This window comes from Corella eumyota, chromosome 1, assembly GCF_963082875.1.
Source record: "Corella eumyota chromosome 1, kaCorEumy4.1, whole genome shotgun sequence".
NCBI lineage: Eukaryota > Metazoa > Chordata > Ascidiacea > Phlebobranchia > Corellidae > Corella > Corella eumyota.
The window spans coordinates 9952981-9970959 of NC_137490.1; the positions used below are offsets into that span (position 1 = coordinate 9952981).

The 17979-nt window shown below is 28.8% G+C and overlaps 1 protein-coding gene and 1 long non-coding RNA gene across 9 annotated transcripts in view; one reads left to right on the forward strand and one right to left on the reverse strand.

Annotated features, from left to right (window-relative positions):
- The window catches only part of LOC145758790 (protocadherin Fat 1-like), a 36219-nt gene extending 24181 nt beyond the window's left edge, over nt 1-12038 (reverse strand). For all 8 annotated transcript variants that reach the window (XM_082572545.1, XM_082572541.1, XM_082572544.1 and 5 more), the window contains exons 1-4: nt 9169-12038; nt 8443-9047; nt 5823-5997; nt 5614-5741 (exon numbers count right to left, since the gene is read on the reverse strand). In XM_082572545.1, coding sequence (XP_082428671.1) covers nt 5614-5741; nt 5823-5997; nt 8443-9047; nt 9169-11843 — 3583 coding nt within the window. In that variant the 5' untranslated portion in view covers nt 11844-12038. The remainder of the gene's footprint in view (nt 1-5613; nt 5742-5822; nt 5998-8442; nt 9048-9168) is intronic.
- A 3553-nt stretch (nt 12039-15591) lies between these two features.
- Nucleotides 15592-16365, forward strand: LOC145763663 (uncharacterized). The gene is made up of 3 exons (XR_014288444.1): nt 15592-15705; nt 15888-15925; nt 16112-16365. It is a non-coding gene; the product is annotated as an uncharacterized LOC145763663 (long non-coding RNA).
- The last annotated feature ends 1614 nt before the right edge of the window (nt 16366-17979 follow it).

The following is a 17979-nucleotide window of genomic DNA, read 5'->3' on the forward strand; positions in this document are numbered from 1 at the left end:
ATCGAAGAAACCTACTTACTCAATGCACTAATCAAAATCTCAACAAAGGACTATCTTGGTCCATTTGCCCACAAAGAAACAGGCATCCTATCCTAAAAAACTTTCTCCTATTGGGTTCCGGATTACAGTCTATGTGCTAACGTGTAACTAAATAGGTTTTATATCATTTGTGTATGAAATATACCATAAAATATTAAAAAACTATGTTTTAAAATAATTTAGGCTTTTAAACAAAGCGTTCGATTGAGTTGATTTATTAAGTCATTTTTGTTGGCGCGGTTTGTTTGGATAAAAAACTAATAAAAGACGTTACAGATCATGTCGTAAAATTTAAAATGACATCTCTTTGTTTATATTCTTCGTATTTCTTTCATCTAAACAAGTTTCGTAAGTACTAAGCTTATATTCTGTCATCATAAACGCTTAATGTTTTGTTTTAGGTTAATTTTATGGCGAAATGTTAAAGTTTAAACGATACATCCGCTAAAAAAGAATACTGAAAGTTTAATGGCAAAATTTGAAAGTTATTACAAAGTAACCTTTAAAACTATTAAAAAAAAAATTTAGACTACGGTGTTCTTGTAAAAAAAATGTTATATATATACCGTTGTTTTTCTAAAAATTCTGACTTGTGTGTATTGTAAAGGCAAACACGTTTTATTTTCTCTTTAGTTATATGACTTACTAGATGTTATTGTCAGTCCATGTCTGTTATTTAGGACTTATGGTCGGCCGTTAAGCTTTCAAGACAGTCTTCCTGGCGCAAATAATGAAACTGCTTATTACAATTGTAGGCAGTTATAAACAATATTTTCTAACAACTAACTTAAATCGTGGAATTTAACAAAAAATTTAAAATTTAAGTTTTTCTTGAACAAATTGCACCATTTTTAATTTTTTTTCAATTGTTTGAACGAGTCGGCTTATTTTATGTTTTTATGGCCAATAAAATGACACTGGCAAATAAATTTGATCGTATTAAGAATTAAAAGTAAACAAAAACCTGGTTAGTCTTAGGAAAATACAAAAAAATGAAACAAAATAATTAAAAAAAAATTGTTAGTTGTTTTAATTCTATTTTTAACAATTTAATTTATAAAATAAAAGACTATAGGCTATAAATGCTTTTTCGTTCTAGCAAAATAAAAAGCGTCTACATTATTTAAAAACACCTAAAACATAATACATTATAAATAATTTAAGATGTTTGTTATAAAATTTAAGTACATATTAACAAAAGTTATACTCGGACAACACCAACCATTAAATCTGCTAGATGTGTTTTTAACTAACCGGTGTACCCTCTAAAATGATAAGCAATTGTTTGGATAAAAATCGTTAATCGAATTTTGCTAATTTAGGTCACTAATAACTGAATGGGATGTTATTCAAACAATTAATGCGGATTTCAATTTGTAATAGGATTTCAAGAAACAAAAACTGTAGCAGTATTGTGCACTATTACATTGAAAAGCAAACCAAATTACAACGATATTTATATGTTAGTTGTTTTTCGTTAATACAGTCGTCGTCAGACTTTTAAACACCAGACTAATTCGTTAATTAGTGGTCGCTGGTTATTTAAAATAAAACGCTTAGAAGAAGAAATTTAACTAATAACCATGTTCGTGTCTAATTAATTCAATTCGTAATATAAACAAAAATACATTGAGATTCTTAAATATTATAAGTGAGACAAGATCGGGTTGGTATTAATTTAGTTATGCCAATTAGAAGCAACCTAAATACCCTTACAACAAATTTTAAAAAATCAGTACAGTTTAATTTTATTAAAATAATATGAAGATGTATTTATTTGAAGCGGGGCCATTTATAAAACCCTTTTATACATTAAAGCCCTTGTAACTAAACATGTTTACCTTAACTGTTTACATATAAAACATACATGTTGGGAGTTCATATGTTAATCTACAGTTTTATGTAGATATACTTTACATGCCTAGTAAAAAGTATTTGATGGATGTCATGAAAGTACATTAAACATGACCTAATTTACAATATCACCAATTACACACAAACACAAAACACGTGGTCTAATTTCAATAACAAAACACAACAAAATAATTTCTTTAATTTTTTTAAATAAACAATTTAAAATGACTAAATCATACAAAAAAAAAGTTTCAGAAGTCTAGGATAACCGAAACGATAACACCTCAATTGGCCACCACTTTGTTAATACCTTAATATTAATAAATACGAAAACATTATAAAAAAGTTTAAACGATTAATACATTAGCATTAAATAAACAAAAAAGGTTAATCTGCAACCTAAACCCACAATAAAAAATAAACAAATCCTCGTTTTAAAAAGATAATAAATTGAAAACTATAATTTAAATACTGGTTAACACATTGTATTGTTCGTACATAGGTGCGGTCAGATAGGATAAGCACAGCTGTCGCAATACTAGGGGTAAGTGGCCACTTGCTAGGACTGTGATCTGGCAAACACAAATTTAAGCCTCTCTAACATTTCTTTTAGTTATATTTTTAACACAAAAGCTTCCCTAGTTTTGTTCCATGTTCAAACCAAAATCAAAAATATAAACTCAAAAAAGTCAACAGACAATTAACTAGGATTAACAAATATACAATTACCTAGGGTGGTAGCGCAAAAAACATATTTAGGCCTTTTTATTATTTTTTTTTAATAATGTCCTTTTTGCGAAAGGTGTTTTCATAAAAAAAAAGAAAATAGTATTTTTTAGGCCCTTAATAAAGTCCGAGTAATAAAGCCAAATTTTGAAAGAGTAATTTAAAACTGTTTATTTACTTTCAATAACGGAATGGTATAGGTTAAATTTTTTTTTAAATATTTTATAAGTTGCGATTTTAATACTATTTTCGAAAATGAACCCGACCATAAAACACGCCTCTTATTAATTTTTTTTTTTTGGCGTTGATATATTTAAAGTCAATTCGTACAAAGATATATTTACTTTTAATAAGGTGAAAGTTTGCATCCTTATTCAATTATATTTTTATTTTTTCGTGTACTTTGCGTGTTAGACTTAAATCGTATGAATATGCCAAGTTTGCACAAAAGACTAATTAATCATAGTTACTCTATTAAATCAACGCAAATGTTTGGTTTATGCAATAATAAAGTACGACCAAAAAGCAAAAAATATGTTTGCCTTAAATAAACAAAAGGACAAGAAAACCGTATTTTAAAGCCGTTATTTAAAGCAAGATTAGCCTTTGCGAAAATTTAACAAAGTTAATTATCAAATAAAACTTTATATAAACCAACGCCTGTATTTCATTATAAGCCTAAACACTAAACAAACCAATGTTAAATTCGCCGACCCTTTGTGGTAAAATTTTTTAAAGGTTCATGGTTACACAAAACGATATTTTTAGAAAGTGACGATTAGAGCCATTAGACAGCATACAGCAAGTAAACATTATTGGCAAATCAGTGAAGCAAAACGGTTGTGTCAACACAAGAAAGCAGAACAAAAAGGCACACTAAAATAACTTTAAAAATGAGTTTTAAGGGTGTTAAGTTATACAAACATAACTTTTTTTGTAATATATTACACCAATAATATATGTGTACAAATTACGAAAAAACATTCGTTTGAACTAATCACAACAATAAACTTTAAAAAAATCTTAACTTAATAATAATAATAATAAATGTATATAAAATTAGGAAAAAAAATACCCAACGCCCTTATTTAATAAATTATAAGTGGTGTCTTTATTATTCAATTACAGTCTTTTGAAATACTAAATAATAAAAGAAGTAAATGAAACTAATTTGACAAAATAAGGCCTTTTGTTTTTTCTAAGAAAGGGGCGCATTCGCGAAATTAGAAAAACAAACAACTTTCTAATACCACCGCGTTTCAAAGCACTGGTGTCACATATCACCAACATGAGAAAATTTAGATAAAAATAGTTCATTATAAACTGTAAGTTAAAAGGGTTCGGGAAAATAAGAACCAACTTATATTGTAAACGTTTTATAAATTCAAATATATTCAACATTTGCAAAACTTTTTAAAGGCTAATACTAATTGCACAAAACTAGTTAGACATTTACGTGTATTAAACAAGTTTGTTTACTGTGTTTATACACAAAAAATGATTAAACTTCTCTTTAGTTAATCATTCTTACCAAAATGGACACACTTCATAATTGATTTGGTCGTTATTTCAAGTATTATTATTAAGCCGATCATAAATTACAAATAATACATTTAACTTGAGCATCTTTTATTAGCAGTAAATCCTTAGTAAGCGCATAATTTAACTGGTATACCAAGAGATTAATTTTAATGTGTGTTGTAAGAAATTGATAAATTTGCCTGCTGATAACTATGTAATGACTTTTGTTATAATTTCGCTCAGTTTGATTAAGCCCACCTGTCTAAAGTTTACACAAGCTAATGAGGAAATCTTATTTTACAGGTAAAATTGCCTTTGGTCGTTAATAATAGACCGATTAGTAATTTTTGATTTAGAATTAAATTTCAAATTTGATTTTAACAAAAAGACTTTTCATAATAGGAACTTCCATGGAATGTACCGGGAACATGGAAAACATGTTGCTACATACAAAAAACAGAATTCAAAACAGCTTGAACATGATTCTAGGCGGTAAAATTTGACCTTATTACAAGAAAAGCGCTGACAGAAGTTGTCTATTGCCATTCACTGGTTTCAAGCTATTGGGCCAGGTGTTTATGTAATAGATAACACTGAGCACAAGGTGCCCATTCATAAACCCAACTTACGTTCATACACCATTATTTAAAATTTTTAAATTAAAAGATTGAAATCTATAGACTGTATTTATTCTATTGATAATAGTTTACAATGGATTACTGTCATTTAATCAAAAACCATTTGACCGTAAACCCAGGCTTACCCCCTTCTTTGGACAATGTTTGTTAAATTTTTAAAAAATATGACCTAAATTTCAGTAAAAGATCGTTTTCGAAATATGACCTAAATTTCAGTAAAAGATCGTTTTCGAAATTTTGGTTTTACGGCAACTGACCATCTAGTCAAATGGTTTTTAGTCAAAAGACCCAACATTTTTTTCAAATAAAGTTCTAGCTGCCCAACCATGCATAACATAAATTATTTTTATTATTATAAACAAAATTATAAATGTTTTGAAAAAACTACATTAATTTTTTAGGACGGAAAAGACGGGTAGGCCGAAAACGTTAAATTTTCTAATAAATCCAACAATTTCTGGCTATATTTTTTATAAGGATGTTTAAATAATATATGTAAATAAATATCTTGATAAAACTTAATATTAGGTAAAAGCGATGCAAATGTCGGCAGTTTACTTAAAACTTTTAGTTTTCAGCTGTCTAAATAGCTGTCGTAGTTTAATTAACTACTTAGTACGCTGTATAATTACTAATGTAAAATATATAAGTGATGTAAAAGCCGCTTTTAAAAGTTTTCACCCAAAACCTTAAATTCAAATTTAAAATAAACTGATTGTTCAGAATAATAGAAATATATTTTTAAACGAATCCTGTTTTAAAACTTAGTTACTTTAGCTGGAGCCTCTTACAAAAAGGAATTATTTAGATAGTCTTAAGTACAAGTATGAATCACCTGTTATGGAGTTAATCTTGAAAAAATTGCTGGATGTTGTATAAGTTATTTCAGTATTCAAGTCTGTGTCTTTGTCAAATGCTTCTATAGTTGTTACCACACTTCCAAGAGGGCAGTTTTCTTCAATACTGATTAAATATTTATTTAAATTAAAAAATAACATAGACAAGTGGTAAACAAAAATTGTTAATAGTTCTTTTTTTGCATACCTTGCAAAGTAAATTGGCTTAATTGACAATGGAGCATTGTCGTTTACATCAGATACTTCCACCAGCACGAACACATGACCTGATAACGGGACAGATGCTTGATCTTCAGCTACTACAGTCAACCAATAATATTGTTGACTTTCTTTGTCCAAACCTTGGGACGTGGTAATCGCACCTACAAAAAAAGTCCGTAGTTTTGATTTGGCCACATAGTTTTTGTAAAAATATATTTTTTAAAAAAATACTGGGTTATTTCAAATATATCCATTGCTTGGAAACATAAGTGGCTAAAAAATAAAATGTCAGCGTTTAAGTGGATAGTGTCACGTGTTTCTGGCGTAAGTTTGTTCAACAAGGCTTAATTAAGTACCGAAAACTTGTCAAATAAAAAACGATAATGTTGTAGTCAAACCTTTTGTAAGTTAGACATTTTTAAAAGTCATTTTGTATAAAAAACCTTCTTCAACAAAAATTCAAACAAGGTTAAAGCATAAAAAATAGTTCACATTGAGCTTAACACTCCCTTAGAATTAAGGCAAATTCATTTAAATTGTATTTTTTATGGCTCAACATTTCGTTACTAAACACAGTAATTTAACAACTGTTTAAATTAATAAAAATCGCAACCCAGTGTATACATCAATATTTTTGGTAATATGTTTGTTTTTTGATTAAAATTTTAAAACCAATATCTATGTTACAATTACGATGTTTAAAACTTCAAGAAAATGTCAAACGGTGTGTGGTACACTGTCGCTTAAGTAGTTAATTATTTAATTAAAGAGTATAGAATATTTAAAAACAAGGTATCTGTTTTTAAGTGTTTTTACAGACTTGTGTTACTCAAGCTGATTACTGCCAAAATACACTTTAAAAGATTAATTTTTATCGATACGAGTTATTTAATAAAATCAACATTAGTTTTCATAATCCCGACACTATAATCATGTGTTAATTAAAATGCAAATATTAGCTTTTTGTCTTAGAAATACGAACAAACATAAAAATTTGCCGATAACATTGTTTGCTATATGGATAAACATATGTTAGATAATAATAAAACTGTTAAAAAGACAAGCATATAGCGGATTTAAGTTTTAATCTTTTTTCAGCATGGTAACCTTATTTCAACCTTATCAAAATAACGAATTTATGATTTTAAGCGAAATGAGACGTTGGTTACGTAAAACAAAAGTACCCGAAAACACTGAAAGTTGGAGGCCAGCGCTAATATAACTAGATTATAAATTAAACCATTTATTTGAAGCAAACAGTTAACTATTATCATTTAAAATAATTATTAAACTTGTTTTTAAACCTGATTTAAAACTTTGGTAAAACAATTAAAAAAAAAGAATTTGAAAGCCAGTCCTGGGATTATTATGTCATAACAGAATTACACGGCATTTAAATACGACTTTAGACACGTAAAACGTTTAGAATGTTTTTTTTTTGAAAATGTTGTCGCTTGGCTAGTATTACCGAACCGTACTATAATGACAATCCTATGTTTTTATTGTTATGGTATAATCCCGTAAGTGGCATTACTTCGGGATTAGTTTTTGTTCAAATAAAAATGTTTTCTTGCCCAAAACTCAGTTTACCCAAAAGTTTAATTTTAAGTAGTTTGTAACGATTTTTATTTAAAAAAATAAGGTTCACCAGCCCCCATGGTATTCACTTAATTTTTCTTATAAACTGTAGTTTTATAAACTGTAAATAAATATAAATTGTTATTATTGTATTTAATAAACGCTAGAAAAAACTAAAAACACATTAGCTCTGCTTTTACCACTTTGTTTGTATAATGCCGCGCCAAACAATTTTTTAACTAACTCTATTATCAAAGAAACAAAGCGCAAAATTTTTTTTATCTACCCAAGGCTTAAATATTTTACTCAGCAATTTGATGGTTTGTGCTGTAATATAAAAGATTACCTTTAGATAGTAGGCTTTGAAAATTACCTTTTTTCTAAAAACGAAATACTTTCTATCATTATATACCATTATTATATACCATTATTTTAGAATTTATAAACTTTAAAAGTCCAAATAATTATGTATATCTTCCTTACGACACAGAAATTTACAAACTAATAAGTTGCTTTGTTAGGCGACAAAATTTTGAATATTAAGTTGAATTAGCTGCGATGAAAATTTTTGTTTAAAACAAAATTAACCGCCTTGAGGGATTGGCAAATTGTATTGAATATTAAACGGCGCTTAGTTAAATGGGATTTAAAGCTATTTAACAAGTAATTAACTGGCGTCTGGCAACTAAAATGATAGAAACTTAACAAATGTTAGGACAGAACCCAAATTAATATTTTGGCAAAGCGGTGTGTCAGATATATTTAACGTAACTGAAAATAGGTTTTACTATTACTAAAAAAGTGTTCACGAAAACTTTATCTAGTAAAAAAGTGTATATAACTTAACAACACATTTATTTATTTTATTTATGGATTTTTATGATACTAATGTCTCCAAACCAACAATCTAACAAAAGCCTAGCTGATTTTAAATAAAGGCATTGTTATTAACATAGACCAAGATTAAATTTACTAAACGTACATAGAGTTTTATTATGTAAAATTATAAGCCCCAAAGTAGTAAATACCTGTGGCTGGTTCTATAACAAAATATCCAAGTCCAGTTCCATCCACAAGTGAATATTGAATATCACTTTCCCTTTCTGTTGTGTCTTCATCAACTGCCGATACAGAGCCAACTAGAGAACCAATCATGGCATTTTCTGCAATTTCCATTCTTATGTTTGTGCGTTCTTCAAAAAAGGGAGCAAATAAGTTTCTGTTCACGGGTAAAATTTGGACCTCAATATAGCAGGTTGAAAATAGGTGACGTTGATTTACATCTCTGGCACGTGCTGTTATATTATATAGACTTTTGGTACGATAATCTAGAGGTGCTGCAAGTCTTATTGCACCAGTGCGATCATCAATTTTAAAACGAGAAACACTATCACGTTTGTTTCGTACATCTGTAAGTGAATATCGAACATCTCCGTTCGCACCAAAATCTGGGTCATATGCTTTTAAAAAAAAGATAAGTGTTTCAACAGGAAGGTCCTCTGATATACGAATGCGATAGAAATTTTGAAAAAACTTTGGAATGTTATCATTAACATCATCAACATGGATTAAAACAGTGGCGGTAGAAGACAGTGGAGCAGTTTTAGAGCCATCTGTAGCTGTCACTACCAACCTAAAAAAAAACTACTCTTACAAATGTAAAACAACTTATAGGCTTCTTTTTTAGACCTCTAGTATTTTTTATTAAATTAAATATCCTACCTCTTAATATTAATAAGTCAAAAACAACTTACTTATAATCTGCAACTTCTTCTCGGTCCAACTTTCCTGTAACATTTATCAAACCAGTGACTGGATTAATAAAAAACTTATTTCCACCAACAGAAATTTTGTAATGTATTTGTGCATTTTGTTCTTGATCCCTGTCATATGCCCAAATCTTTCTTTGTATTGTGTAGCCTATAGATACATTTTCAGGTATATTAAATTCATAAAGACTTTGATCAAAAGTAGGAGGACAGTCATTGACATCGGAAACAGTAATCCAGATTCTAAAGTTTTTAGCTTTTATTGGTGATCCCATATCTGATACAGATATTGTTAGATTGTAACTATCCTGTCTTTCACGATCCAGTGGTAAAACCAATCGAATCAAACCACTTTGCGAACAAATTAAAAAGCAGCTATCATCATTTCCACCAGTTATGGTATACCACAATTCACCATTGTAACCTCGATCTTTATCAAATGCATTTATTGTGGCTATAACTGCGTTAAGTGGTGTGTTTTCAGGAAGGGTAATGGTGCGAATTTCTTTGTAATTTAGCACTTTTGGAGAAAATAAATTAGGTAAATCTGATGATCGATTAAATTGGACAAATTGATTTTTAATTATTTTGGGTCGAACTAAATTGTTGTTTAATATTTCTTGGTATCTTGAAAACTCGCCAGTATTTTGACAAACACTTCCTATGGCACCATGTGATGTTAAGGTTATATAAAGAGTAACTGGCTTAGAGGTTAGTTTTCCATCAGTTGCACCCACTTGTAATGTAAATATTTTTTTAATAGAAAAATTATCCAATGTCGAATTAACTTGCAGGGCACATGTGTTCGATTTAATTTTAAAAGTCGTAGTATCTCCCGATAATATTGAACATGACACTGCATTTCTATCCGCATCAAACAGACCCAGTTGAACAATTTCTGTTTCCACCATTGTGCTTTTTGGCAGGGAAACAGTACAGTTTTGTATATGAAATTTAGGAGCATTATCATTTTTGTCTAACACTCTAACCTCCACTAAACATTCACTCTCTCTACTATATGGTGTACCAAGGTCAGATGCCCTAACTTTCATAATATGGGATTTGGTGCTCATTGCATCATAATCCAGTAATTGCTTAGTGTAAATAGAGCCATTATACGGATTTATTTTAAAGAGAGGAGAGTCATCTGTCAAACTATAAACTATTGAACCGTTGTTGCCAATATCAGTATCATATGCGCTTACTTGAACTACAAATGATCCAATGGGGGCATTTTCTTCAACACTAGCTGTATATGACGTAATGTTGAAAATAGGATCATGATCATTGCTATCCAAAACATTGACGATAACAGTTGTTTCATTTCGTCCATTGCCAGATAGTATGTTTACATTTGTAGCAGATATGACAAGTTTATACTGTGATTTTACATTTCGACTGAGAGATGTTCTGGTAGTGAGCAGTCCTGTTTTAAAATTTATTTCAAACACATTATTTAGATTCCCACCTACAATAGCATAGCGACATTTTTGTGGCTTGCTCAGATTTAATATTAAAGCATCTACAAAGCCTAATTGTGTGTACATTGGACTTGATTCACTTACAAAAAATGTGAAGGGATTAAGTTTAAATTGTGGCACAAATGCTCTGTCGTCATATAGTTGAACAGGAATTGTAACCTGTGAAGTCTTATGCGGAATTCCTTTATCTGAAACCTCAATTGTAATGTTAACAACAGCATTTTTAATTGGGGGATCACGACGAAACACAATTGAAAATTCATTTTCACTTATTGGTTCCAACTCAAATAAATGATTGATCTCACTATAAATAATCCTGGGTTCTTTTATCTGACCATGAGATCCCTTATCCAGATCTTCAATTTTTAAGGTAGTAAAAATCCGACGTTTACCATTTGCCACTTCACTACTAAGGTAATCCAGTGGAGTTCTTACAGTTATAGATGGAGCATATGTGTTAACAGTTTTTACCCATATTGTTAGAGTTGTATATTTGGGTTGTTCATTACCGGCCAAAGCTGCTTTCCGATCTGTAACCTGAATTCTAAGAACATGCTCTGACTGATAGTCATAATTAATTGGGGCTGTTACTGTTACAGCACCTGTGGTTGGGTTTATTGCAAAATTATTAGTAAAATCAGGAAAACTGTAGTAGAATCTTTTATTTTCAATATCCTTGTCTGAATCAGTAGCCTGTGCATAAAAAATGGTAGTTCCAATTTTAATGTTTTCATCAATTTCAACGTAATATGGTACCGATGGAAACAATGGCTGCAAATCATTAATATCCAACAGTTTAACCTTAACTGTACAAAAAGTTTCATGAGTGCCATCATTTGAGACAGCTTTAATACGAACATTGGAATCTTTTTTAAGCGACCGAGCTTGAAGCTCTAAAAAAACAAAGTTACCCTCAATGCGTTTTCGGATTTTAAAATGTGAATTTTGACCAACAACACTGTATTGCACTGTTGCTGTAAAATCAGTTAGCCACATGCCCATCATTGTTTTACTTTCAACAATTGAGGATCCAGTTACACTAATTTCAGGCACTGTGGCTTCATAAAAAGGTGAAGTAAAAGAAAAATTATCATGATGGTTTTGTGAATTTGTTTGCACAGCTAAAGTTAATATATTGTAAAGTAAAATTAAAAAAGTCAGTTGATAGCACATTTTCATGATTCTTTCATTAATTAGTTAACAGAAATTTGTAGATCTTTATTTGCATAATTTTGAAGAAAAACAAACTTTGTGCAAACTAACACCTCCTTGAAGAAATTCTTTGCAATTTACATCCATTACTAGTCTTTAAAACAGCAAGTGAAATTTTTTTATTCTTTAAACATTAATAAAAATGAAAAATTAATAAAAGTGGGTCTTTTAGAAAAAAACAAAAGATAACGTTATATACACATACATATCCTGTGTGCTTTATGTTACCCTGCCACACTTACAGACTTAGATACTTATTAATTGAAAATTCAAAAAAAAATCATTTTCGTTATTATTAAATTTATTTAACCGTAACAATTAAATTAAGTTTTTAAAAAAATTATTTAAAAAATGTAAATTCTTACAAAATCTATAATACAATTTAATCAATTCACTACACTTATTACAAAAGCAATCCTTAATTCAAACTCACGGCGTTACTAGTAACTATAACACTGCGTTTCGGCTTTTCGCTAAACAAAATAAACTCTATTTTAACTGGCTATACACTTAAGCACATGGAAAAAAAGAAAAAAGGCGAATTCTTGTTCGTTTACTACATAGCCGACGGCATTTTTAAGTAGGGTCACTCAAGCATGAATTTTTGGTTATTTATCCTCAATTTAAAAAGATCGACCTTACGACAACTCTTAGTAGAGTTGCTACGCTTTTGTAAAATAGTAATATTTTATTTTATTTTTTTTAGTGGCATCTTTATGTTTTTTTGTAAAACCCCTTTTCTTATTTTATGTGTAAATGTAATTTTAATTGTAATTTCCGTGCGGTATTTAGACTATTGTGTATTTAAAATTGTGTTTGGTGATCTAATAGTGTAAAATCACATGTAAGTATTTAATAATTTTAACATACTCTAAATAGTTATTTTTTGTCATTTTATCACCGTTTAAATAAGGTTATTGACAACTGTATATTCTTGATGGTTAAGTTATTGCTTAAAATATTTAGATTAAATATAATTTTTTCAATTTATAATAAAATAAAATTTTATTTAGTTATTATTATGTACAAAAATAGTTAACGACAAAGTCAACTATTTTCTACATATATAAACTAAAAATTCCTATTAAATTAGTGTTTGCGCAAATTATAAAAATTCCTTGTTGCTAAAAAGCACTAGTCATTTACATTTAAAACGATTATATCTTATGCATAAAAAACATAAATTTAAATAAGTATTATAACAAATATAAACTGTTCTTACTGTGCCTTCTCTTCTTTTATTCAAGTCTTCAAGTTTTATCAAGACGTTTTAAAGCACATTTATGGGTATATTTATCTTTTTCAAGCTTATCAGTTCCGACACCTTAGCTTGACCATACATTGTGTTATTATTAAATGTTTATAGTTTCCAGTGTTTTGTTTAGGCGTGTTTCCACATTATAAATGTTTTATGTTAATAATGACCTTGAAAAAGTAAAACTTCAAGTGGTAACAAGAAACAAGCCATACCCAAAAGTGATCGAAATAGAAAACGAAAGCGTGTTTACCGATGACGACGATACCCAAAACATGATAAAAAGAGCCGTAAAATTTGTAGATTCGGATCAATGTAAAAAAGTAAAACACTTAATTGAAAGTTTTGTAAGGCATGCTAAAGGAAAACTTCCTACCAATTCTACCTTTCACCATTAATACCGGTAACACAGCAGCAATAAAACAAAGGCCGCGAAGGTTGCCGCAATCCAAGCAAGGTGAAGCTGGCAATCTTGTAAAAAAAATGCTAGAAGACGGAATAATTTCTCCGTCTTTTAGTCTTTAGTGCTTACCAGTAGTATTGGTTAAGAAAGATGGCACAACTCGGTTCTGTGTGGATTACCGCCAGTTAAACAATATAACTAAAAAGAATTCCTATCCCTTGCCAAGAATAGATTCTATATTAGGTGCAGTCAGTGGGTCAAAATGGTTTGCCACGCTTGACTTAAAGTGCGGTTATTGGCAGGTGCTGGTTGACCCAGTTGACAAAGAAAAAACAGCTTTCTCAACTGGAAATGGATTATATCATTTTAACGTAATGCCATTTGGACTTTGTGGTAGTCCAAGTACGTTTGAGAGATTGATGAAACAAGTGTTGCAAGGTATACTATCTTCTGTTTGTCTCGTATACTTGGATGATATATTAATCCACGCTAAAACGTTTAACCAACTTTATGAAAACCTGGAAGTAGTTTTTAAACGTCTAATGAACGCTAACCTCATGCTAAATTGAAGAAGGAAGTAGAAATAACCATGTGAAAGAAGGAAGTAGCTTTTTTTTCAATTACCCTTACTACTTTTTAATGTGGTGGATTACCTGATATCTATTTTTTTGCTTTAAGCTTGCCAAAAATAATTGAGTATTTTACTTGTACGAAAAAATTAACGTATATTTAAAGGTTAATATTAGTGCCAAACTATTAATGCTATAAAAATAAAAGTATGAAAAAACAAGTAATTAAATAACCATCAAATTATATTTAAGAAAACATACAAGGAAGCAGAAATATTCACGTGACTAACCGTTTTTTTAGTTTTAATTGTGTGTATTTCAAACCAGTTTCCATTTCAAAGTTATTAAAAATGTAAAAATTTTACTTAAAAAACACATCACAATTTTTTTAAACTGAGATGTAAATATAACGATTTTAGTGCCCTTCACGATTTATTAACTGTACTTACTAATTTAAAGCTTTTTGTGCCTAACAAACATGTGCGCTCTTACCAGCCTAAGATTTTATCAGTCTAATTATTTTTTATATTTTTGCGTTAAATTTTACAAGTTATCCTCTAACACCCTTTTATTAAAATTATTTTGTTTATAATTACAACAAAACTTATAAGCACTAAGAAAACATTACAACGTAAATTGCAACAAGGTTTGTACCATGTCATATTCTACTACTATAGTGTGTAATTTCGCATGTTAAAAAAGTTTTTTAGAAAGTGTATTTTAATCTTTTGTTACAGCCAATTTATAAGAAATAAAAATGTCATTTCAAGTGCATTTTATTCAGATCAGTATTTTTTATGTTTGTTTTTATTTATGTTGAGATGGACAAAAAGATCAAGCCCTAAGTTAAAGTTATAAAAACTTTTAAGCAACATATTGTGAATATACAGCCTATGAATATTCATACTTCCTTTATATCAATAACTTTATTAAATCAAAACTTTTAAACAATATAATGAATAAACTTTTAATATTTATACTTCCCTAAAATTTATAACTTAAAAAGATCAAAAGTTTTAAGCATAATTGTTTGCTATTATTAATTAAAATTTTCTATTAATTTAAGTTAGAAAAATTAAGAATAGGCAGCATCTTTACCATTTATAACTTATATTAATAAAAATTTCTAAATATTTTTTAGGTTTGTCTTTTTTAAGGCATTCATAGAAGTCCATTCAAAAAAGGAAGTAGAAATAACTACGTGAAAGAAGGAAGTAGAAGAAGGAAGTAGAATATAACCCACTTTCTCATTTTTATTTTTTTTAAACATTTTCTGTTGTAAAAGTATATAAATGAGATAAAATTAAGCTAAAAAATCACATCGCAGTTTTTAAAAATTGGATGTCAAAATCAGAGCCATGCAACGACATAGAATCACAAGTTTTTTTGTCGCATCACGACCTTTTTATATTAATATAGAGCAGATTTGTAACGGTCAGACATTGCGTCTTTCCAAAATATTAAAGTATTTGTTTATTTTGATTTTATAGATTGTTTTTATTAGATAGAAACAAACGTACTCATAAACATGATAAAATTTTCACTTCTTGTACTTGTAATAGCTGTTTGCATGGTAATGTCCGGTGACGCTTGGTTGTTTCAGTAAGATGATATTAATTTTAAGTTGCCTTTTTTATTTAGTTTTGTGCAAACGATATAAACGTTTGCTTCTATTTAAATTTTTAAAATATACCAAATGCATGTATTTAATCTATAATAAGTAACATTGTTATTTTTGTTCTATTTTTTTGTATATTTACCTTTAATTTTTTTTTAATTTTTAGCTTTCATTATCATGGCGACAGAGACGGCAATAAATTGGGTAAACAATTTAACTTTACTTTTAAATTTTTTGGTTTTACTTGCAGGCTTTAAGCTCGTTGCCTTTTTCCATAAAAAAATTGTTTTAACTTTTTTACAAATAATATTACTGTGAGTATAGTGCATAAGTGCAACAGTAAAATTCTTTAAAAACAAGCTCAGCATTACCTACAACATTCTGTTACAGAGGTTTCACCAGACCTAACTGGTTTAGAGAAGGCAGTTGGAGCTCAGTTCGACGTAAAAGATAAAAACTTCCAAGACCGAAACCAATTTGCCGCCAATGAACAGGACAACGTAGCCGATCTTTTAGAGAGAATTGAAGAGATGGAATCTGCAGATGAAAAATTTAATAAAAAAAAATAATTTTATTTTTAAATTAATCGATAATTATTAAGTTTGTATACTTGATTATTGATGCAAATAAATTGTAGCACGGCATTTTTGGCGTTTTATTTTAAAATTGACATTAGGAATTTTATTTTCAAAAGTTATGCTTACAATTTAATAATAATTATTAAACTCCGCCTAATAAAATGTATTTAGTTTTGAATGTCACAAAAACGATTTTAATAAAGCTAAAAAAAATCAAAAAAAAAACTTTTAATTAACCATTCAACGTTTTAACAAAAGAAAAGGAAAAGTAAAGTATTGTTATTGTCGATATTGTTTTAAATTTTTGGTCTAGCTAAACAAAATCACAAATGCGCTCACTAGCTTAAGATTTAATAGTCTGGTTGTTTTTTAAGCAATTCTTATGTAAGTTTAGGTTTGTTTTAGCACTCAATACAAAACTTCAAAGCGCATAAAAAAACATTGGGGACCTAAATATATACATTTACACTGTAGCAACTAGTACTTTTATATCAGTGGGTGTAAACAAAGAAACTTAACCAACCAAGCAACGTAGGCTATCGCGATTTCAGTCGTATTAAAACAGGCACAAACTTGCTTTAGCAGCTTTACTCTATTTGCCGGGTAGCTTACTAAATTATTGTAAACGAGTTGATAAACCGCGTAATACATAAAAAATTCAAAAATTATCTATAACAAGTTATGGGACATAATAGTTTATATATTACCCATAGGCCTATTTTAAAACCCAATAATAAACACTTATTAGTTATTATATTTTGTTAAAAAGAGATTTTATATGTTAGCAAACAAAAAGAAAAGATGTTAGTCAGACAAAGTTATCTTAGCTTTTAATATTTAAAAAAACTACTACAAAATAAACATGCTTATTTTACTACGGTAGAATTTCAATGTGCTTTGTTTAATAAGTTCCTTGCCAATTTATATTGTAACATAGGCCATGTTTGTAGTTTTGGGGCAATACGTTTAAGGGCACCCTCCTTTTAGATTTGTTCTCTTTTCAGTCTTGGCACATTTTCTTGCCTACTTTGTGTAATTCTTTTGTGTTCAGTTAAGTTGTTTTTTTAAGTGTGTTTTATTACATAATTGTTCTCTGTGCATATTTTATATTAATAACTGTACTTTGTTAGTAATGTAGCGAACTTTGTGCGCTTTTTGACGCTTACACTTCCTCGGGGACTCTAACTTACCTTGTGGCTCTAATTTACCTTATCTATGAGCCACTTTTCTTATCGTTTTTGTAAAGTGTTGGTACTTTTAGTGTATGCTTTTGATCTGATAGTTTAGTATAATCTTTTAGTTAAATTTGAAATAGGGATATTATATTATATTGCGTTATTGTATATATGTATTGTGTTTAACCTTGATTCTATTTGAATAAGGACAATTAAGTTAATACAACTGTGATTACATAATAAAATTGAGTGATTTTATAACAAAACCCGTTACAGTAATTTGTATTTATGTTTTAAATTCTGTTTAAATAAAGTTGAATAAGATTATTGGTAAATTTGCTTAAATAGTTAGTAAAAACTTAAATTGCAAACAAACATTTGTAACAATATAATACGTTTTGGTAAACCAACTGTTAAAACTCTATGTTAGTAAATGATAAAGTATTTTAGTTTCTAATAAAAAAGAATATTTAACAAACAATGAAAGTTTATCCAATCGATTCAA